The sequence below is a fragment of the Macrotis lagotis genome, chromosome 4, assembly GCF_037893015.1.
Source record: "Macrotis lagotis isolate mMagLag1 chromosome 4, bilby.v1.9.chrom.fasta, whole genome shotgun sequence".
In the NCBI taxonomy this organism is placed as follows: Eukaryota; Metazoa; Chordata; class Mammalia; order Peramelemorphia; family Peramelidae; genus Macrotis; species Macrotis lagotis.
The window spans coordinates 125,662,108-125,685,004 of record NC_133661.1 but is presented as its reverse complement, the minus strand read 5'-3'; the positions used below and the strand labels follow the sequence as shown (position 1 = coordinate 125,685,004).

General features: G+C 41.1%; 1 protein-coding gene and 1 non-coding gene across 2 annotated transcripts in view; one reads left to right on the top strand and one right to left on the bottom strand.

Moving 5' to 3' along the window:
* POLG (DNA polymerase gamma, catalytic subunit) overlaps nt 1-22,243 on the bottom strand; it is a 29,899-nt gene extending 7,656 nt beyond the window's left edge. The window contains 23 exon segments of the mRNA XM_074234113.1: nt 1,657-1,865; nt 2,117-2,285; nt 3,373-3,495; nt 8,047-8,293; nt 8,408-8,543; nt 8,915-9,032; nt 9,363-9,416; nt 10,676-10,836; nt 11,704-11,811; nt 12,235-12,294; nt 13,255-13,372; nt 15,440-15,664; nt 16,400-16,526; nt 16,786-16,934; nt 17,047-17,229; nt 17,798-17,877; nt 18,164-18,310; nt 18,461-18,628; nt 19,336-19,531; nt 20,273-20,868; nt 20,938-20,987; nt 21,171-21,223; nt 22,151-22,243. Coding sequence (XP_074090214.1) covers nt 1,657-1,865; nt 2,117-2,285; nt 3,373-3,495; nt 8,047-8,293; nt 8,408-8,543; nt 8,915-9,032; nt 9,363-9,416; nt 10,676-10,836; nt 11,704-11,811; nt 12,235-12,294; nt 13,255-13,372; nt 15,440-15,664; nt 16,400-16,526; nt 16,786-16,934; nt 17,047-17,229; nt 17,798-17,877; nt 18,164-18,310; nt 18,461-18,628; nt 19,336-19,531; nt 20,273-20,868 — 3,374 coding nt within the window. The 5' untranslated portion in view covers nt 20,938-20,987; nt 21,171-21,223; nt 22,151-22,243.
* Nucleotides 22,244-22,522: 279 nt separating this feature from the next.
* Nucleotides 22,523-22,595, top strand: TRNAR-UCG (transfer RNA arginine (anticodon UCG)). Its single transcript has one exon. It is a non-coding gene; the product is annotated as a tRNA-Arg (tRNA).
* Nucleotides 22,596-22,897: the final 302 nt, after the last annotated feature.

Sequence of the window (22,897 nt, the reverse complement as noted above, 5' to 3'; positions counted from 1 at the left end):
TAGCAATTTAGTGCTTGATAAACCCAAAGATCCAAACAAAAATTCATTATTTGACAAAAAAAACTGCAAGGAAAACTGGAAAACAGTATGGCAGAAACTAGACATAGACCTAAAATTTTACACTGTATACCAAGATAAAATGAAAATGGGTATGTGATTTAGACATAGTGATACCATAAGCAAATTAAGAAGCATGGAATATTCTACCTGTCAGATCTATAGATAAGGGAAGAACTTAGGACCAAACAAGATATAGAGAATTGTGAAATTTATATTTACATTCATATTATCCATTTTATAATGGATAATTTTGATTATATAAAATTAAAAAGGTTTTGCACAAAATAACCCAGTACAACCAAATTTAAAAGGAAAGCAGAAACTGAGAAAAAAATTTCACAGCAAGCATCTCTGACAAAAGTCTTATTTCTCAAGTACATAGAGAAGTAAGTCAAATTGATAAGAATACAAGTCATTCCCCAACTGATAAATGGTCAAGGAATATAAAGGACAGTTTTCAGATGAAAAAATCAAGTTATTTATTGTCATATGGAAAAAATGCTCTAAATCAAATGCAAATTTTAGCTAACATAACAGAAAAGGAAAATGATAAATGTTGGAGGGGATGTGAGATAATTAATTAACATTAATGCACTGATGGTGAAATTGCAAACTGATCCAACCAATCTGAAGAGAAATTTGGAACCATGTCCAAAAGGCTTCAGAAACTGTACATACCCTTTGATCCAGCTCTACCACTACTAGAGGTCTGTATTTCCAAAGAGATCAAAAAAAAGGGAGAAGAACTTATTTGTAGAAAAATATTATAGCAGTTCCTTTTGTAATGGCTGAGAATTGGAAATTGAGGAAATACCCACCAATTGGGGAATGATTGAACAAACTGATATATGATTATAATGGAATATTATTGTGCCATGAGAAATGACAAGCAAGCTGATTTCAGAAAAATTAGGAAGACTTGGATGAACTGATACAGAATGAGGTGGGCAGAACCAGGAGAACTCTGTACATAATAACAGCAGTATTGTATAATGAACAACTGTGAATGACTTAGCTATTCTTAGCAGTAAACTGATCCAAAACAATCCTAAAAGACTCAGGATGAAAAATGCTGTCCACCTCCAGAGAAAGAATATTGAATACAGTAACAGCAACACTGTGCAATGAGCAACTATGACAGACTTAGCTCTTCTCAGCAATACAGTGATCTAAGACAATTCCAAAGGACTCATGATGGAAAATGCTATTCACATTCAGAGAAAGAACTCATGGACTCTGAATGCAAATGGAAGCATATTATTTTTACTTTGTGTTTTTTCCCTTTTTTCTGTTTCTTCTTTCATAATATAACTAATATGAAAATATATTTAACATGATTGCACATGTATAACCCAAATCAGACTGCCTGCCATCTTGGGGAGGTGAGAGGGGAGGGAAGGAAAAAAGGAGAAAAATTTAGAACTCAAAATCTTATAAAAAAATGAATGTTGAAAATGATCTTTACCTGTAACTGGAAAAAAATAAAATACTACTTACATTAAAAAAGGCTGTAACATGAAAACAGAGGGCACCAATAAACTTTAAAGTAAATTATTAAAAAAATGATCACTAACTCCATGGCTCCTGGAACCTTACCTAGTCAGAAGATTGGTGATCTGCAAGGCAAGGGCTGCACGGTAGCGATCTTTTTCTTGAACCAGGTAGCGGACCTCATCATGAATACTGATACAGAAACGGCCACTGATATCAAACTCTTCAAACAGCCATTTCATGGCCACAAGCATCAGATGCAGATAATCCACAGCAGAGCTCTGTACCACCCAGTTCACTCGGCTGGTCACGAACTGCAGAAAGAGTAACTGCAGATGAGTAACACCTGAGGAAACGTAAACCTTGGAGAAAGCCAAGACTCAAGATCCTAGGTCTCAGCTTCTTGAACTCCCTTGATCCCAGAAGAAGGAAACACATAGCAGAAGCCCTAAAGAAAACCAGAGACACCACATGGCAGTCTTCCCACTGCAGACTGAGGTGCTCTGTCTCGAGTATATTTATCTGTATGAGGGACAATCACCCAGGCACACTGCAGTTCACTTACCTCCCCTCTGACAACAGCAGGCTCCAGGGCACGGGAAATTTGGCAGCCCAGTACAGGGGTTCTAGGGGTATCTGACATGGCAATGCTCTCCAATTTGTTGAACATCTCCGACTCTGTCCCTCCTGCCCAGACTCGGTCAGCTACCAAATCCCACCTTCTCCTACGAGACCTGAAAGGTCAAAAGAATACGAATACCAAGTCCTCAAATGTGTCTTCTAGCCAAAACAATGATCCCACCATTACTTGGAAATAAGACATGGCTAAAAAACAAACAAACAAAAAAAACCCAGTATTCCTAATTTCTGGAGAGGCAATAGGACAAAGGAACTATTAGTAATTTTATAAATAAACTAAGGGATATAGTAGAATTATTTATTAAAATATCCTGAGAAAGACTAAAATCACAAGCAAAGCATATTTTTGATGCCCCAACATAACTCACATTTAGACCTCTTTTTAGTTACAAATAACTTTCAGATATATAATCTCATTTAATCCTCATAACAGTCATGTGAGATAGATGAAAGAAATATTATCCTATTTTACAGATGAGGAAATTGAGAAAAAGTGAGGTTAAATAACTTGTTGAAGGCTCCTGGCTTCCCACTGCCCTGACATGGGAAATTTTAGATAGTATAAGATCCAGGGGTCTCCCTCCTATCTCTCTGAAGTTTCTTCAAGGATAAACTCAGATGCCATTTCTTCCATTAAAAAAGCTTCCTTGCTCCTCCCTCTACCAAATGACAATGATCTCTCCACACTCAAACTTTTCAGAGCACTTTGCTTGGATCTCTTCCTTGCACTTAAGTTATATTTTCTTATATCCCAGTTGTGTACATATATGTCTCTCCCCACTACACTCATCCCTTACTGGAATGTGAGTTGCTTAAGAACAAGTCTAGAGCACATCTAGCTTTGCATCCCTACACAAATTTCAATACCTTTATCAGTGCTTTTAACATATTAAATGTTAATTTATTTAAGTTCAAGAACTTATGGGAGCTTTGTGATGCCTTCAATACTTTCAAAATGAAACCCTTTAGTCCTAGAAGTTTACTCAGATTCCCATCTACTACCTTTCAATCCATCCTACATACCAAATTAAACTTCCTAAAATGGCACTTTCATTCTGTTACTACTTCCTGGTTCAACAATGCACCACGGTATTCAATTACTTACAAGGAAGACCAACTCTAAACCTTGAAACAGCTTAGTTCCATGTCATTTAATCTCAAAAAGCAAACTCTTTTTCTTACATCTTGGAAGCTTCTTTCTGGATCTTCCGTAGGTCCTGAAGAGAGACCCATCCATCTTCTGTGCTGTCCAGCTGAATCCCCAGCTCCTTCACCAACCATTCACCATCCTTTGAAAGCTTATACCTAACAAAAAAGGAAAGAGAACCAGTCTACAAGGGCTTACTGAGTGTTGGCTCTGTGTTTGGCTAATGCTAGGAGGGTTACACAGCCTGCCTTCCATCAGGGAACTTTCAGTTAGCATGGGAAATCAAATATGCACAATAGCTAATACAAATAATTCATAGACATATAATAAAATTTGCAAGGCAAGCTGTGAGAGGAGGGTCATTACCAACTAAGGGGATGAAAAAAAGCTTCCTGGAGTAAGTGGCATGAAAGTTGAAATTTAAGGGACAAGTAGTGGAAAAAGGCATTTCACAAAGGAGGAACAACATGAGAAGAACATGATGCCAGGAAAGTATGTGTCAGACACTTTGTTAGGCACTTTACAATTATCATTCCATCTGATCTTCACAACACACTGAGACATATAGGTACTATTATCATTTCCATTTTACAGATAAGGAAACAGACATGAGGGGGTTAAGTGATTTGCCCAGGATTACCCAGTTAATAAGAGTCTGAGGTTGGATTTGAATTTAGGTTTTCTTGACTTCAAGCTCAGTGCTCTATCAATTGTACCCCCAATTGATAAATGGTCAAAGAATATGAACAGGCAGTTTTCAAAGGACACTACAAGCTAGCAAAAGCCATGACAAAAATGCTCCATATCACTGATTAATGAAAATTGAAGTAATTCTAAGATTCTCTCTCATACATATCAGATTGGCAAAGTTGATGAAAAAGGGGAAAAGACAAATTTTGAAGGAGTTGGGGGAAAAAACAGGTGTATTAATGCACTATAGATGGAAAGGTTAAGTTGTTTTAGTCATTCTGGAAAGCAATTGGAACTATATCCCCATAGTTACTAAGCTATGTTTCTAAACTGAACCCTTGGCCCAGAAATATCATTATTAGGCCTATATCTGAACAAGGGAGAAAAAACAGTATTTTTGTAAATGAGTATAAAAATACTAATAGCAATTTCCTCTGTAGTATCAAATGACTGGAAACTAAGAGGCTACTCATCGATTGGGGAATAACTGAACAAAATATAATATATGAACATAATAGACAAAAGAGAAGGTTTCCAAGAAACTTGGGAGTCTTGTATGAAATGACGCAAAGCAAAATGAGGAGAACAACTTATATTCTAACAATAACACTAAAGAAACTTTGAAGACTTTAAGAAGTCTGATCAACACAATGACCAATTAGGATTCCAAAGGACTGATGAATGACACATGCTAGCCACCTCCTAACAGAACAAATGCAAAGATGCAAAAAGAGAAATTGTACCTGGCCAATGCAGGAAATTTATTTTGCTTGCCTATATGTGTTTAAGTTTCTTTTCATGAAGGAGAGGGAGTTAAGAGAGAGAAAATAAATTCTTGCTAACTGAAATTTAAAAAAAATTTTAATCCCTCTTTACCAATCACTCAAAATATATTGTCTCAGACATGTAGTAAAGACGACAGTGAGAGATTGCAATTGTGTCTTAACTCCCCCAAATCCTCCTCTATAACAACCTATATAATAAAGTAGGCCACAATGAACTCTGATCTAGCCAAGAGAAAAATCACAATGAGTTTTTTCCAGTCCAAGGAAGCTTAGAAAGATAGCCCAAGTTTTTTCCAGCCCAAGGAGAGCTCTGTGGACACCAGGGCAGGGGTTGGCCGTGAGTGGGGCACAGCAGCACAGTAGCAGCAGACGGAAGAGGAGCCAGACTGTGGCTGTGGCAGCAGTGGTAGGGCGCAGGCGATATATGGAAAAATTGAGAGTATTGAACACCTGGACAGAAAGAGATTCTCAGGGGACCCTGACCTGGGAGCTGCAATGGGTGCCATCTGTCACTCTCATACCAGATCAAAGTTCCAGGGTGCAAAGGAATGACTATGGGTTTAAGGGTCCTACACAGCTGTGTAAGGAGCAAGAAACAAGTTCCAAATATAGTTGTGCAGCTTTGAACCCAGGAGCAGGAAGCAGGGGGGGAGGGGGTCCGAGAAAAAGGGGGAAGAACTCAGTTCTAACCTCTAAACTTGTACATAAATAAGCCTTCAAGTGAGACCAAAATCAAGGAGAGTCATCAGTTCAGACACTGCATTATGTACCAGTTTTGGCTAGCCCCAGTTTATGGAAACTCAATCACACAACAGGCTAACAGACCCATTATGGGTCAGGGATATGTGAAGTGCAGGCAGGAGGGCAGTGAACAGATCTCATCCCAAATCATACCACTTTGGAAGCACCAAAAACTAACAAGCCCCCTCCTAAGACTGAGCTATTAAAAGACAGAAGCTCAGATCAGACACCCCATAGTAGTGAGCAACCAATACTTTCATAAAATCCAAAGTCAAGAAGTAGGTCAGAAAAATGAGCAAGCAAAAGAACATGATCTTAAAAAGTTATTATGATGACAGAGAAGCTCCTCAAGACACAAGTCTGAAAAAGATAATGACTTAAAAACATATACAAGCAAAACCTCACAAAAAAATGCAAATCAGACACAGCCCAACAAGAATTCCTGAAAGAATAAAAGAAAGTGATTTTTTTAAAAAAAGAACAAAATAATGATTTTAAAAATAAAATGAGAAAGAAAAGCTGGGAAAATAAGAGCTATGCAAGAAAATTATGACAAAATAATTAACAATTTGGTATCTGAAAAATGAGCTGAAGAATAAAATAGCAAACTACTCCAATATCTCTGCCAAGAAAACCTCCAAAAAGGATTGTGAAGAGTTGGACATGATTGAAGATGACTGCATAAAAGGTAGGAGGGGGCTAGGTTGTAAAGTACTTTTAATGCCAAACAAAGCTTTTATGGAGCAGATATGTGGCACAGTGGATAGAACACCAGACCTAGTTAAGAAGACATGAGTTCAAATCTAGTCTCAGATACTTACTAACTGTGTGAATCTGGGCAAATCACTTAAAACCTACATGCCTCAGTTTCCTCACCCTTAACATGAGCTGGAGTAGGAAATAGTAAACCACTCCAATATCATTGCCCGCCAAAAAACCAAATGAGATCACAAATAGTAAAACACGACTGAAATCACTAAACAACAGGATACCAAAAAATATTTACAGGAGGAAAAACTCCTTAAAAAATCAGAAGCTCCAGATGGTGAAAGAGGTGTACAAGACCTCACTGGAAAAAAAAAAAAAAACAAACCAAAATAAAACAAAGTCAAAAGAATAAAAAAAAGAAAATGTGAACTATGTCAAAGGAAAAACAACTGTCAAAAAAATAGATAAAAGAGAAATGTTTAAGAATTCTTAGACTATGTGAATGCCAAGGACAAACAAACAAAAAGACTAGGCATCATATTTCAGAAAATTATAGAGAAACTACCTAAAAATCTTAGAATCAGAAGGCAAGGTGGAACACTGAAAGAACCCACCAAACACCTCCTGAAAGAAATTCCCAAAAGGAAACTCCCAGAAATATTATAGCCAAAATTCAAAATTCTCAAGTCAAGAAGAAAATACTACAAGCAGCCAGAAAGAAATGATTCAAATATTGCAGTCATAGTGAGGATCCCATAAGGTTTAGCTACTACCACAAAGGGCTTAGAAAATGACATTCCAGAAGACAAAGAGGCTAGGAATTTATTCAAGAATAACCTACTCAGCAAAACTTTTAAATATTCCTGTGGAAAAAACTAGAATTGAACAGAAAATTTGTCATTCAAACAAAAGACTCAAGAGAAGCAAAAAAAGTTAAATATGAGTGAAAAATAATAATGGAGGGGGCGGCTAGGTGGTATAGTGGGTAAAGCACTGGCCTTGGAATCAGGAGCACCTGGGTTCAAATCCGGTCTCAGACACTTAATAATTACCTAGCTGTGTGGCCTTGGGCAAGCCGCTTAACCCCATTTGCCTTGCAAAAACCTAAAATAAAAAAATCAATGATAGTTGACTATATAAGATCAGATCTTTTAATCAAAAGCTTTTTATTTTTTAAATAAAGTTTTTGATTAAATTAGGAGAACCAAAGCAAAAAGTCATCATCTAGATCATCAGACAAAGCATACTTTTATTTGAACTTTATTGTTCAGACTATCTGGCTACAGCTATGGCACATCACTAACACTTGGTAATGAAATAACTAAATCAGACTTAGCTTTTTTTTTTTTTTTAAAAAGAGATAAATAAGGGCAGCTAGGCAGCACAGTGGATAGAGCACCGGCCCTGGAGTCACAGTACCTGAATTCAAATATGGCCTCACACACTTAATAATTGCTTAGCTGTGTGGCCTTGGGCAAGTCACTCTTAACCCCATTGCCTTAAAATAAAAAGAGATAAATACCTCTTAAAAGACACAACTCTGCAAAACCAAAGGCACAAAATAACAGAAAATATTACACCTTTGAAAGGCATACCAGCCCTGGATTTTCTGTTGGCCTGAAAAAGGGATCCAGAATGATAGGATAACATTCCTAGGTACTGTGCCAAAGAAAGAATGAAGAAAGCATTCTAAGTTAGAGACCTATCCATTCCAAGGCTTCGGGAAGATAAGGTAGGGAATTTGTGAAAAGCAGATAGAAGTCAAAATAAGGTAGAACTCCTTACTGGCGGAGACCTTTGGTAACGGCATACATCTGCTGAGCCTTTTCTTTGGCTTGCTGCTGTGTTAGGCGGTGGTTGAATTGCATCAGTAAACGCTCAGCAAAGGGCTGACCAGCCCCATAAATACGACCATAATTAAAGATCTTGGCATGCTCTCGACTGATGCCTACTGTGGACGCCGTCTTACTGTGCAGATCAGTCCCATTGTTCTTCTTTCCCTGAAGGGTCATCCAACCGAAGGCAGTACAGCCTGGAGAAAGAAAAAGGCACAGAAGCTTTCACTAGATGGCCCAAGGCCTCACCCTGCCAACCTATACTTTCCCGAACTCCACTTAAGATTTCCTGTCCCAAATCCTTCCCTCACCATGAATTCCAGCAAAGTGGGCATCTCCAAACACAGCAGCAATCCACAACTCCTGGGAGTCCACGTCAGCCCCAACTAGAACATAGCCAGGTGGGGCCTGCACCATGGCTTTCAGCTCACTACCTACCCGGTCCACCTATGGAACACACACAGTTCTATTCTTCAGACACCTACAGCAAATGAGGGGGAAGGACGAGGAACAAATGGACCTCCAACCCTCTTCCCACCCTGATTAGGCCACTTCAAGTCACTAGCTCTGAAGTTGAATAGGAAATTATAGGTTCACCATGGAATGGGAGAGTGGTTGGTGGGTTCTAAAAACCTTTATTTGTTAGTCTCAACAATAGAGAAAGTGTGCTTTGGCCTTTTAAAATCTAGAAGGATTTGAAAGGGTAGGGAGAAAAACAAGAAGAATAGGAACAAATTATAAACTTCCCTTCAGGGGTCAAAAATTCTCCTCTTGATACTCAAGAAAGGAAAATGGGAGTCAAGAAAGATTGACCATACCCTGGCATTGCTAGCGGTGAGCCAGGTGGGCTCCACTGCTCTTCGAGTGATGGTGCCAGCTGTCACCACTTGTGGCAGAATGGCCCCATAGAATCCTTCTTCATCATAATCTGAGTGTCTGGAAGGGAAACTTGGAATCAATGTTTGGACATACCTTGAATTTGAAAGACTGTAGTGCGGACACTGAAAACTACACCAAGTTCATCCAATTACAGCACTACAAATGGACACTCCATGCTGCCCCTCCCGCAACACACACATTACAGCAAACCCTAACTTTGTTAGTTAATAGGTCTAAAAGGAGCATATTTTCCATACTCTATTGAGGAGACCAACTGCTTTATGTAAGAGAACAGGATTTGTTTCCCTTGTTTTATGCAAGAGAGCGTATGTAAGAGAGCAGGACAAGTCTCCCTTGGTTTCCCCCAGCTAACAACTTAGCTCCTACCTAATCACTGTTCGTGGCAGCTCTCCTTTCTGCAGCCATACCACCATCTGGGAACTGTAGATAAACAGAAAAAAAGCACAAGGTCACCCAAAATTCAAAAGAAAGTAAATGATAATCAGCCTTTATTCACAATATGGAAGTCTGGTCTGAATTCAAAATTCCAAGGGATTCCAAGCCCAATTTTGAGTGTAGACCCTAGCCCTTAATTTATCCCCATCAGAGTGTTGGTTCAAGTTTAACACTGACTGGACCCTGGATCCTGTTCAGTCTATAACTCCCAAGGTCATAACTCTTGGGGAGCAGACATCAGACTCTATATTGGCTGAGAAACTAATCCTGGGGATTTTCCATCATCACCACCCAAAGACAAGCAGGTGCTTCTTTATGTGTGACACACAGCAAAGACTTCATAATGACTTTATTCAGGTCATCTCAAAATTTATTGTTTAAGACTGAGATGAGTCAGAACAAGAGATGATGCCAAGACCCAGACACTCAAGGTTCAGCTGGCAGAATCAAAGATTAGAATGAGACAATATCTTTAGAGCTAGAATCTTAACACCATCATTTGTAAATAAAGGTCAGTAAGGCTTACATAAGTAACTCTCCCAACATCTTACAGTTCATTAATGGCAGAGTTGGGATAAAAGTAAGTTCTAGGTCAATAGTCATTAACCCAGGTCTTGACAATTTAGAAGACAATTGAAGAAGGTCTCCAACACAGTCTAAAATCATTTCTGGGGGATAAACTACAAGTTTGTTGAAGCAAGGATTTCCTTAGCTATGGGAGGGGGAGGAAAACACCCTTTTGAGGCAATGCATTCTTCCCTAGGGGCTCTAAAGTTTAATAAGGAAGAGATTTTTAAAAATAATTTGTATTGATATAAAGTTTTAAGATTCACAAAGTATGTTGCATAATATCTCACTTATGGCTCACAACCACAAGGAGGCTATTGAAAACACTGTTCTCTCATTTAAAAGTTGAGGAAAAGGAGACAAAAAATAGGTTTTCTAGTGAGGTGTGACACATTCTGAGATCATTCTAGGTTTAGATGGTTCTGAATGTTTAGTTCTTCATTCAGAGACCATCTCAAGGATTTGGGTTAGTCAAGCAAATATAAGAATCACCTTAGGCCTAACCTGGGAGTTGTTACAAACACTTGTAATTCCATTCAGTCTCTCTGTAGGGAAAAGAAATTCAAACCATTTTCCTCTCTTTATAGTTTCTATTCTTTCCATTCCATTCCAGGAACCATAAAAAGGTTATTTCCATCCACACAAGGGGCCCTTTCCCAGGGTTTGCACTAGGCTACCTGATGCGCTTGTGAGCATTCCTCCAGAAGGAGACCATCTTGTTGATTTCGAGAGCTCTGGGGCCACTGGCACCCCCTGGACCAGCTTGCAGTGTACCATCCTCCATCTTTGGCAGGAAATCCTTGGCAAATGGGCTGCCCACATTATAATTATTGCCATCCTTTGGTGGTATGGGAAGAGATCCAAGGTAGAAAAGATTCATGGGTCAGGAATTCACACTGAATACCAAGAAAGCATCTTCCTAATTGGCTGGGCCAGGGAAGCCAGATTTTTGGAGCTAAAGGGCCAAGAGGAGGTGAAGACAGCCCAAAAACACTGTGGGTGAGGGAATTAGGGAGAGCAGGATAGAAGGGAGGAAGACACTGTCCAAAAACTAATTCTCTAAGCAGTGTCAGAGCTCCTATATAATTTCCTTTATCAACTACTCTTCTTTAACATTAAAAAATTCATGCCTTGGCTCCTTCTCACATCAACTTTGTCTCCATAACAAAAGGAATGATAGAACTACACTTGATCTGAAAATCTTCTAGATCAACTCCCTTCATTCTGAAGATAAAGGAAGCAATGTTCCAAAGTATTAACTAACTTTCCAAGGTCACAGAGCTATTATTTTATTTTATTTTATTTATTTATTTTGGTTTTTTTGCAAGGCAATGGGGTTAAGTGACTTGCCCAAGGTCACACAGCTAGGTAATTATTTAAGTGTCTGAAGCTGGATTTGAACTCAGGTCCTCCTGACTCCAGGGCTGGTGCTCTAGCCACTGTGTCACCTAGCTGCCCCTCATAGAGTTATTAAATGATTATTTAATACAAGTGACCTTGCTTTGTTAATGGCAGGGCCAATCCTAAATTCAGACATTAGACCCTGTCCCTAAGTTCCCATCAGGGCCAAGTTTTATTTCTTCAAGAAAGGTGGGGATGGGGTGGGGGGTAGCATATATTCATGTTACTAGCAAATAAAAGGAACCATACTTATCAAAAACAAGCATTTATTATGCACCCTCCTAAGTAACAGGAACCCACTTACCTTGTGTGGCAGTTTGAAAAACCAGCAGCCAGGAATGTTCACATCACTGTAAGGTCCGTTGCCATGGTGATAGGTTGGATGACTAAGCTGCAAATCATTAGCCTCCTCCTATGGGTATGACATATTTATTATCCTAACCCTCCTCTATGAAAATATTGTAATTAGAGTGATAGTAGGGAATAAGGAAAGTGACCTTATCCTGTAAAACCACCCATAAGATGTTAAGCACTGAGGAACAGAGGTAGATGCCAGGTTCTGCCCCCCTTCCAAGACTCAGAGATGCTCTAGTTAGGCCTGTAGTGACTCCTGGAGTCAAGATTATGACATTAAGAAGAGAATCTTCTAAGAAGAAGTTGTTTCAATAAAGAACTCTCTTTCCACCTCTTTAATTTTTACAGTACTCTAAACTCTAATATCACCTGTAGAAATTCACTGAGAAAAAACAAACCAGAAAACAAAACAAATTTGCCTGCTCTTAAATCCCAACGAGAGATCCCAAATTAGGAAACCTCCAAGATCTCAACCACTTACCTGTGATGCTCTTCCATTTTCAAAATCAGCATCAGGTTCCAAGTGACTCAGCTCCTCTACCTAAATGAAGCAAGAAGAGGAATAATTATCAATTACAATGTTAAATGATCTCATTTAAAGAGCACTTAAGTTGAGTAAGGACTTTCCTACTTGAAAAGTAGGTAGTACAAATACTGTGAGATCCAGAAAGGTTAGATGCCTTGGCTAAAGTCACAAGCTAGTGTCAAGTTAGACTTTGAATCCAGTTCTTTTGACTCCAAGAGCTAAGCTTTTTACTTCATCACTCTGCCTTTTCTGGAAAAAAAAAAAAGTAAGTCTAATAAAAAGATGACAAGTAAATTGTCCTTTCCTTGACTCCTAGTTTAGTCAGAATATCCCTTCTCTCCCAAACTACATATTAGATGCCTACAGAAATCCTCTTCTCAAAAGGATTTATGGACACGAACAATGCTTCCATTTATAAGTGCCTCTTTAATACTTCATTCTCATCAGCTATCTCAAGTACCTCAATCCATCTACAAAGGAGGCAAGGAGGAAAACCTGAAAAAGCAGTCTGAAGAGGACAGCAAGACCAACATCACTGGAACTTGGGAGTCCCAATATGAAGTTACAGACTTAATCTTCCCTTCATTCATTCCCTTCCCCTCATCTCCTGGAGATTTTATCTCAGGAGATGCCACAGCCTCCTCATCTCTGAAAGAAAGAAAAGGAGGCCTATATACCCCATCCAATTTTCAAGGAGAACTGCTTTGGAGACCTCAAGGATTAGGACCAGGAAAAGAACTCAAAACTCTTGGGTGAAGCAATGGATAGAGCACCAGCCCTGGAGTAAGGAGAACCTGAGTTCAAATTTGGCCTCACTTAATACTTGCTTAGTTGTTTGGCCATTGCCTTGCAAAAACAAAAACAAAAAACAAAAACAAAAACACAAAATTTCACAGCTAGTCGATAATTCTTTCTTGTTGCAAATGGGAAGATTCAGATATCCCCACTACTTCCTGTGGCTAAAGCTGCCCTTACCGTTTGCCACACTGTGCTGTCAGTGAGCATGAATTCCTCTGACACTGGCTGGGCCATCGGCTCAGGTTGCTCCTTTCCCATCTCCCTGCAGTATTTCTGATAGAGGGCTTCAATGGCTCTGTAAAGGCAGGTTGAAAAGAGCAATGGTTTTAAACTTATATAGAAAGATCCATCCGTAAGGATCCCTGAAGGTAGTATACTGACTTAGAAAGACAGAGGTCAACAGCAACTTAACAATGACACAGAATTTTCAATCTATTCATTCATGTTATCCTCACAATCAAAAACTTATGGGGCAACTAGGTGGTACAGTGGATAGAGCACCAACTCTGGAGGTGGGGAGAACTGAGTTCAACACTGACCTCAAACTTAGCTGTGTGATCTGAAGCAAGTCACTTAACCCCTTTACCTTGCAAAAACTAAAAACTTATGATATTCCCACAAACCAGAATACCCATCTTCCATCTTTACCTATTAAAGTCCTAACTCTTCTTTTTCCAAGTCTCAGTAAATGTCTCATCATAAAATCTTACTTGATACTCCTATCAAAAGTGATTTCCTCTGAACTCACACTTTACTTCATGCTAATTGCCACTTTTATGACCTTTATCATAAAAATAAAGAATTAGGGTTGTGTGTGTGTGTGTGTGTGTGTGTGTATTATCTCCCCTAAAATATAGCTCCTGGAGAGCATTTATACATATTTTATATATCCTCATAACCTCTAGATCCTGCTTATAGCAGGTGCTCAATAAATGTTAAATAAGTGTGGTAAGACTATCTCCATTCTCCAGTCAAGAAAATAGTCATGAAAAGGTAAATTCAAGATCACAGAGCTACAAAGTAGTAGAGCTGGGACAAGAATAAAGGTTTCCCAATTCCAAGTTCTATTGCTTTACCCTGAATTCCTTTAACTTCATTCAGCAACACAGTCTGAGAAGCTTTATCTAATGATATAATTATGTGACTCTTACTATTTTTGTTATTAATATATTATATGTACAGATTTGTTATTGCTTAACCATTCCTGAACTCCTATTAATAATTCCAATCTGGTCATGGTGAACAATCTTTTGAATACATTATTGCAATCTCTGATAATCTTTTATTCAATGTGATTATGTAAGTATACATAAGTATATGTTAGCAATTTAGAGCAACCATTTTCTTTTTCTGCTTTCTCTCTTTCTGTTTTAAGTATTTGGACAACAGTCTGCTTCATCAGAGGAAGGTAATAAAATGCAAAAGGAAAATTTCTCCTGAGTATTGAAAGCCCCAGTTCAGGTTATGGCATTATTCACATCCAACATCCGTAAAGGAGAAATATTTCCAGGGATACAGTAAAATGGATAGTGAATGGGGAGATTTTTCACTTAATCATGGTGCTACATCACTTGATTTTCTTTCCAGTCCAAGTGCTGCCTAGGGAACAGGAAGTTCCTTAAAAACTCCCCTCTCCAAGTGAAAATGCTAAATTTATGATAAGATTTAGGACAGACTGACCTCTCCTATCCCCATCTCTAATGGATTAGTGAATGCTCTTCTGAACTTTAAATGCTTATGATGTTGCTATAATTTTTCTGTGAGGGTTAAAAATTGGTAGAGGAGAAGCGAAATTAACAAATGTTGGGCCTTATGTTAGAACCTGAACCCAGTTATTCCAGAAACTATAGATTTTCACTGCCACCCTCCAAAACAGCATTTGAATAGGGACTGTTTCATTCTTAGTAATTGTAGACCTACCACCTAACAGTTTGTTATTAATAAATTCTATTTAAATAACTGATTGATAAATGTTCTATTTTTTTTTCTCAAAATAATTTTTTTAATTAAAAACAATAGGGTTAAGAGCGACTTGTCCAAGGTCACACAGCTGGGCAATTTAAATAACTGATTGATAAATGTTCTATTTTTTTTTCTCAAAATACATTTTTTTAATTAAAAGCAATAGGGTTAAGAGCAACTTGTCCAAGGTCACACAGCTGGGCAATTTTTAAGTGTCTGAGGTGGGATCTGAATTCAGGTCCTTCTGTCTCCAGGGCCAGTGTTCTGTCCGCTGTGCCACCTAGCTGCCCCTCAGACCATAGATATCTGGATCCCTTCTCCCTATCCATTGAAACTGGAGCCTAACTTCCCCAAGTTGTTTGCTCATCACATAAAATCTCTGAAAGGCCTAGGATCCTACCTGTAGGGACAGCTAGCAACATCTGTCTTGGAAGAATCTATGAATAGATTGTCCTGTCGCCCAGGTACTAAGTAACCCCATCCATGCCGCTCTGAGTAGTGTACAGGGAAGCCATCCCATGTTAACATCATGAGCTTTGGAGTCACTCGCATCTGCAGGCTGATAAGGCTAGGACCTGGCACCCAGGCAGGATCATTCAGTCGAGGACAAAGCTTCCGATACCACCTGTGGTACATAGAGATTACAGTGTTTTAACATAACAGATAACAATGTTTTCCAACTACAGTCATTCTTTCTTTCTCCTGACCCCAAGTTCACAAATCCTATCTATCCTTCAAGGTCCAGCTCAAGTCCTATCTTCTCTGTGAAGCTTTTCTCAAAATATCAACCTAAACTGATTACTCCCTTCTCTTCATTTCTACTGAACTTATAGTCAGCTCTTAACTGTTCTCAAATTATTTAAATATATTAAGATTATCTCCCTAATAAGAATGTTAAGTTCCTTAACAACAGAATCCTTAACTTTAAATATCCTTGTATCTCAGTGGCTGAATAAATTGAGGATTAATTCAAGATGATATTGGGATCCCAAAGATGACAGAAATAAGAACTGTACAGTCACACTCTTCAGACAAACCCTATATGAGAGCAAATACATTGAGGCTGAGAGCTCATGTTATTCCTGAGCTTCAATCCTGAACTTTTTAAAACAAACTCCGGAAATTGAAGGGCCTCCTCTTAGGAGAAATAACAAAGTTGAGATCTAAAAATTGCACAACTAAATTTAATGGTTTGACCCCCTGAGACATGATTTCTCTACTGCAAAAATCTACCCTCCGCTGGAGAATTGGCGAAGAGACAGACGTGAGGCAAGGGAAGAAAATTAAAGACTGAGAGAAGTTTAGCCTATGAAAGGGATAATGCCCAAAGTATCCCTTCTCCCCTTGGCCAGAAGCTCACCCCGGATGTCCAGGCAAGTGTTGAATCCTCTTGGGCAACAATGATACTGTCTCTTTCAACTCCTCCATTCGAGTTCTGATGGCAGAATTGCTCTGCAGCTCTTCCTCTTCACTAGGAGGGCCAGGATCTACCCCAGAAGAAAACAACCCAAAACACAAATGGATTCCCCGAAAAGAGACCTATTCTGCAATGCCACATTCTACCTCTCCAAAAAGAGACCTATTCTGTAATGCTATCCCAACAAAGCAGTCCCTATTTGGTTCTATGACTATTTTGTCAAAATGGATTTTGAAACCATCCTATGAGTTTCCCCTATCACATGTTATGCTATGTCATCCTTAAACCCTACTTTCCACATCTTTTAATATTCCCTGTTCCAGTCCTACCTTCTTGCCTTTCAATCTCTAAGGATTTTTTAGCCTCAGATGAAGAACTGCAAGATATATTCTGATCTTTCTTCTGAATCTTTTTCTTCTTCAGCTTAAACTCCTGCAGATCCCACTCCAGATCCCAAAGCCAGGGGTTATCTTTGTACCTAAGGAACAAAACTACTATCAGCTAACAGATACCTAAGTTGATCTTTCACCCACTTTGGGGCTCCAAGGGTCCATTAGCAGCCACCCCAAGGCCCTTACTCCCAGGACTACCTGTCACCAGACACTAGCTGGCAGGCATCATTGGCAAGGTCCATCAGAGATTTCTTCATCTCCTTCTGCAACTCCTCATATGTAGTCTGAGCCTCCATTAGATAGCGATCCCAGTTTTGATTAACAGGAAGATAAGACACCCCCATCTCTAGCATCCCAGCTAGTGTTACAGGGTGAGGGCACCTTTAAGAATGAATATAGGCCAACATAAGCCTCAGAGGAGGAAAGGGAAGTAAAAGGGGCATGTAGTGGAAAGAGCACAAAAATAGGAATCAAAAGATTGGGTTAAAGTATTGGCTTTACCTTACTCTATACATGTGACCTTGCACCAGTCTCTTAATATCTCTGAGCCGGTTTCCTAGTCTATAAAATGGGGATTATGATATTTGCACCACTCACCTCTCAGTCTAGCACTATATAGATAGGAACTATTAATACTATCACCCTTCACTTCACAAGTGAAGTCAAGACCCAACCAACCTATTCCTTCCTCCAAAAGCAATAGATTTGTAAAATGATTTCCCCTTTCATCTTCCCTTCCTATGCTTTTCCTTCAGGACATCTGTGGAAACAATCAGAGACTACAGTAGCTGAATAACAAAGTCTCTTGATGGACTGTCCCTGGAAAAAAAGAGCAGATTCACCAGACCATTCCCATCCAGAACAGGGACCCTGAAAGCTAAGAAGCTCCTGATGAAGGAACCTTGGGGTGCACAACTCTAGGCTCCTTCTGCCCCCAGGGTTCTCTCACCTCTCCATGAAGAGTGGCAACTGTTCCTGAAAAACCTTATAGGTGGCCTGCACATCCAAAGCACAATACTTCATCAGATCCTATAAGAGAGAATCACAAGGGGTACACATTGCATAATCACGACTCTTCTATTCTCACTCAGTCTAAGAGCAGATTCTGCCACCTGCAGAAAAAAATTCAGTTCAATATTAACCAGTTATATTTCAAAGGAATGTACCATATAAGAAAGAGGCAGAAAAAAAAAAACCAGAATCCTAGTAGCTACTTACAAAAAGGTTTGAAGGTCACGTATATCTTTACTTTCTTTCTCAATCTAAAAAGTTTGTGTCTTCTCAAGCATTAGCCAAGGCACTGTCCTAACTATACCTGGAAGTTTTCCCTGATGTCCTTCATGGTTCCCTTGACAAACAGTTCCCTGGCTTCCTTTTCCAGAGGTGGTCCCCCAACATAAAGACTGTGTACATCTGCTAGGTTGTTGATGCTGCTGATGTCCAACCAGTCCCAGGTACTAATCTAGAAGGATGAAGGAACAAGTGATATTAGCCCCTTTCCTCTAACCTATCCTAATTAAGTTGATATAAAAGAATCAGAGTCTGTCTCTGACTCCTGATGTTAGGAATGAAAGGGGGGGGGGGGGGGGGAACCTGTAGTTTCCTCACTCACCAATGGCCCATTGGCTTTACTTTGGGTTTTCTTGATATGCTTCTGGACCTGCTGATGGCCTTTCTGCTTTCCCTGCTTGGCTGCCATCCAAAGGCTGCGCTGGAAGCTACTCAAGCCAGAGATGGCCATGTGCATACTCAAAGTGTCCAAGAAGCGCATCCGAGAGCCCTGGAAAATACACAGCTGCTGAGATGACAAAAATTACTCCATTTCAAATGCTCATCTTCAGTCCAACCGGTCTATTCACTGTCCCCAAAATAGTACATAAGCTTACTTTAATGTTTTGGTTCATGCCGAGTAGCATAACCCTGTAATGCCTCACCAAGTACTACTCCTATTTTAAGCTTAGTTCAAGTCTTCTCTGACCACCCCAGTCAGAGAAGATCTCTACATCCTCGGAATTCTCAAAGTATTTATTATCTGTTCCATTCATTTGGCAATGCATCATGAATAGCCTACCATCTCTCTCTCTTATTGTTAATTTGGCCTGTTATTTATTTGTTCAATTATCTTTCATTTAACATTTAATGTCTTCTCTCCTCCAATCAGACTACAAACTCCTTGACCACTGGTGGGCAGTGATAAGCCCTCAGCACAGCTGGCCTGCCTTGAATCTAGTTGTGGGGATCAAAGATGGAGACCTTCAACTATATTTTACAAAGAAAACCACATGAGTACCATGTAATTCTTTCCTCTCCCCAGCTGGAGAATAGCTTGATATCTCAAATCCTTGACGACATTAGCAAAGAGAAACAATATCTTATCCACATAAGGCTAGGTAACACATCAATAGAGAATCCTAAAAAGAAAGCAAGTAAATGGGGAAGCTAAGGATCCCAGGCAGAAGGAAAGTGATACATGCAGCAGAGTCCCACCTGAATCAAGTACTGCTCCTTTATGTAGGCCCGATCAAAGCAAACATTGTGGCCCACGACCAAACGCTCCAACCAATCCTGCTTGGCTGGAGCACTAACACTGGTAGGGGTCTCCAGAGGAATGAGGTCAGATAAGCACAGCTGTCTGGCCCAGGAGTAGCGTTCTTCTAAGAGCCTTCGGCTACACCATGAATACCTAGAAACAGTGCAAAAATGGGGTTGTGTCACAAAGAGGAAAACAAAACCTATCGACAACTGGGCACTGAATTCCTGCCCCTGGGATTGGATAAATGGATAGTTTAAGTTCCTTGGTTTAGGGGGTATGGGAGCCAACACCCAATTCTCTACTGATATCACTATTACCAAAAATGATTAAATGTAAGGTGGAAACCAGTGTGCTTGAATAAGGACAGATTAAAAATATATTGAGAAGATACTAGTGAGGCTGAGAAAAAACATACAGAACTATTTTACAAAGAGGAGCCAGATACAAGCCAAAGAGCAAAGAAACAAGGTAAGCTGAAATATCCTTGTCATACTAGTATCTAGTCATGATGAGTTTCCACAAGAAAGAAACTAATTCATGATAGAAGCTATGTCTTAGTACTTGGCATAAGGTTTTATATAGACATGCAAAGTAACTATTGAACTGAATATACAAGTCGGGGTCTGCACAGGGGCTAGGACTCAACAATATGCTATGTTCTGGGTACTACCAGCCAAACTAAACAGAACAAGTTGAAAATGGGAAAAAAAAAGAGTAAGGAACAAGGCAAGGAGAGAGATAGTAAAAGAGGAAAGGAAGATGTAGAAAGAAATGCTGCTGAGTTGTTAAAAAAAAAAAAGCCAGTAACATTTGGCTCTTTTGTTCCTGGTGACAACTGTTTAATGGAATAGGTACTCATGTAAATGCTAAGGTGGCACAGTCTTAACTTACCAAGAATTTGGTGATACAGCTACAGCCAAGGTGGGGCAATTGCCCTCTGTCATGCACACCTCCACATCAAATACCAGGGCACGTTCCTCAGGGAACTCTACCTGTTGTCCCTTCCCATCAGGCTCATATCTGGTCCAGCCTTCCTTCCAGGCCCACTTCTTGGGTAGAGAAGGCAATCTGGCCTGGAGCAACTCATTAGCAGCCTCCAGGTAGGGTAGGCTTTGCTTCTGGGCCAGGATGCGGAAGTGCTGGTCCAAGTCTTCCCCGTAAAGATGGGGCAACTGCAACTCTACATCAGGAAGAGCAGAAGTCTCCTGGCCCCATAGTCCATGTTTCTGCAGATGCTCCACACTCTGCCGGATGGCTTCCTTAGAAGGCTGCACCTCTTGTTGCCCAAAGATCTGCTCATGGAGCCCTCTGGACAACATCTGGATGTGCAATGCATTCTCTCTCCTTTGACTCTTCTCTTGAACCCCCACTGAAGATGCATCCTCTTCACAGGACTGTTGGCTAGCAGAGGAGCCAGAAGCCCAACACCGAAAATGCCAAGGCTGGACTCCACGGGCTGCTACCGACCTCCATACCAGGCGACTCATCTGTAGTGGAAAAGAGCTCTGGACTAGGAGTCTAAAGCCCTGGGTTCAAGTCCCAGCTCCCCCACTTACCAGTTATGTATCTGTGTATCTTTTTATCCTCTCTGACTCTGCTTCCTCACCTGTAAAATGGAGATAAAAGAACTGCAGAATGTGATGTGTAGAGATCCTTCAAGGAGTAAATTTACCTCTGCTTCCTACCCTGGCTATTTCCTACAATCTGTTAACTATTTCTTTCCACTTCTAGTAGATAAGAGTTCTGGTCTAGGAATCTAAAACCCTGGGTTCCAGCTTCCCCCACTTACCAAATATGTATCTTTGAGTAAATCTTTCAACCTCTCTGATCCTGTTTCCTCATCTGTAAAATAGAGATAAAAGAATTATAGAATGTGATAACTGTTGAGATCCTTCAAGGAGCACATTTATCTCTGCTCCCCGCCCTGGCTACTTCTTATAATCTATAATCTATTTCTTCCCATTTCCAGTGGAAAACTGCTCTTGAATAGGAATCTAAAGCCTTGGGTACAAGTCCCAGCTCCATCACATGTATTTTGGAGTAAATTTTTCAACCTTTCTGATCCGGATTCCTCATTTGTAAAATAAGATGGAAGAATTGTAGAATACGATAACTGTAAAGACCCTTAAAAGAATAAATTAATCCCTGACACCCTCACCTTGGCCACTTATTACAAGGTGATACACAAGCAGATTATTGCATAAGCCTTGCTAACTTTCCAGTTTTCTTATACCTTACTCTCCCCTCCATTTATTCTAAACCCAATAACACCGACCTCTTGCTGGGCCTTCCACAAGACATCACCTGATCCCACACCTTTTTTTACAGGTAGTCTCTTATGCTCTCCTTTCTCCATGTCTTCTGGCTTCCTTTAAGTTATGATTTAAATCCCACCTCCTCAAAGAGGCCTTTCCTCCTGCACGGTCTTTTGGGGAACGCGTCTCCATCCCACTTGTACAGAGCTGTCTGGGGGCTGTCCCTCCCATGAGCTCCTTGGGAGCAAGGACTGGGGGTTTTCCCCCTTAATTAAAAGGATCTGGTTTGGGCTTTCTGGCCCGGCACAGTCACCCATGCTCAGGACCGGGCTGCAGGAGCTGAGCGCGCCGGCGGGGCAGCCTGGCGGCTCTGTCCCGGGGCCCCTCCATTCGGTCCGCGGGGCCTTGCTAGGCGCCCCCGGCCGCCCCCCTGGGGTGGCAGAGGTGCGCGCCCAGCCCGGCGCCCCGGGGCAGGCCCCTCCCCCAGCGCCCCCCGCGGGGACGCCGCTCTCACCTCTCCCGCTGCGCCTCCTCCTCTCCGGGCCCCGGAGTCCCGGGCCGGCGGGCTCGCCACGCGGCCTGCACAGCCTCAGGCCGGAGCGCGGCACCTTCGGCCGGGCCGAGCCCCGCCCCGCCCCGCCCCGCCGCCCCCCGCCCCGGGCCGAGGCGGCGGGGGCGCGGAGCCGGGGGCGAGCCGCGGGGAGCGGGCCGGGGAGCAAGCCGAGCCCACCCGCGCCCGGCCCGACCCTCCCCGCGCAACGCGCAGCCTCAGGAACCTGTTTACGTCCCTCCCCCTCCCTCCCGGGGACCCGGAGATTGGTCTAGAACGAGCCCCGACGCGGTGACGCGCCTTTCTAAGCCAGCTCGAAAGGCCTGGCCTGCGTGAGGCCGCGTGGCCTAATGGATAAGGCGTCTGACTTCGGATCAGAAGATTGCAGGTTCGAGTCCTGCCGCGGTCGCGTGGGGCCTGCGGGCGAGCATTTTTCACTTCGCAGGGAATAGTGCAAAGGAGACTTTTGCCGTCTCGTCTGCAAAGGATCCCCCCTCCCCCGTCCAGCCGCCGATTGCATAAGAGAAGACAACATCGACGTTTATTACGCAGGAATTGTTTTTACTTCTATGAATTAATGATAATTGTTGACGTCTTAAAGGCCTCATGGAGCCGCTTCTCCTACCCGTGGAGGGGGCCCAGAAAACCACCCTTTCTCATACCGGCACACTCATCCCTCGATCCCGGGCCGGCGCCTCGGAATGGCCACCC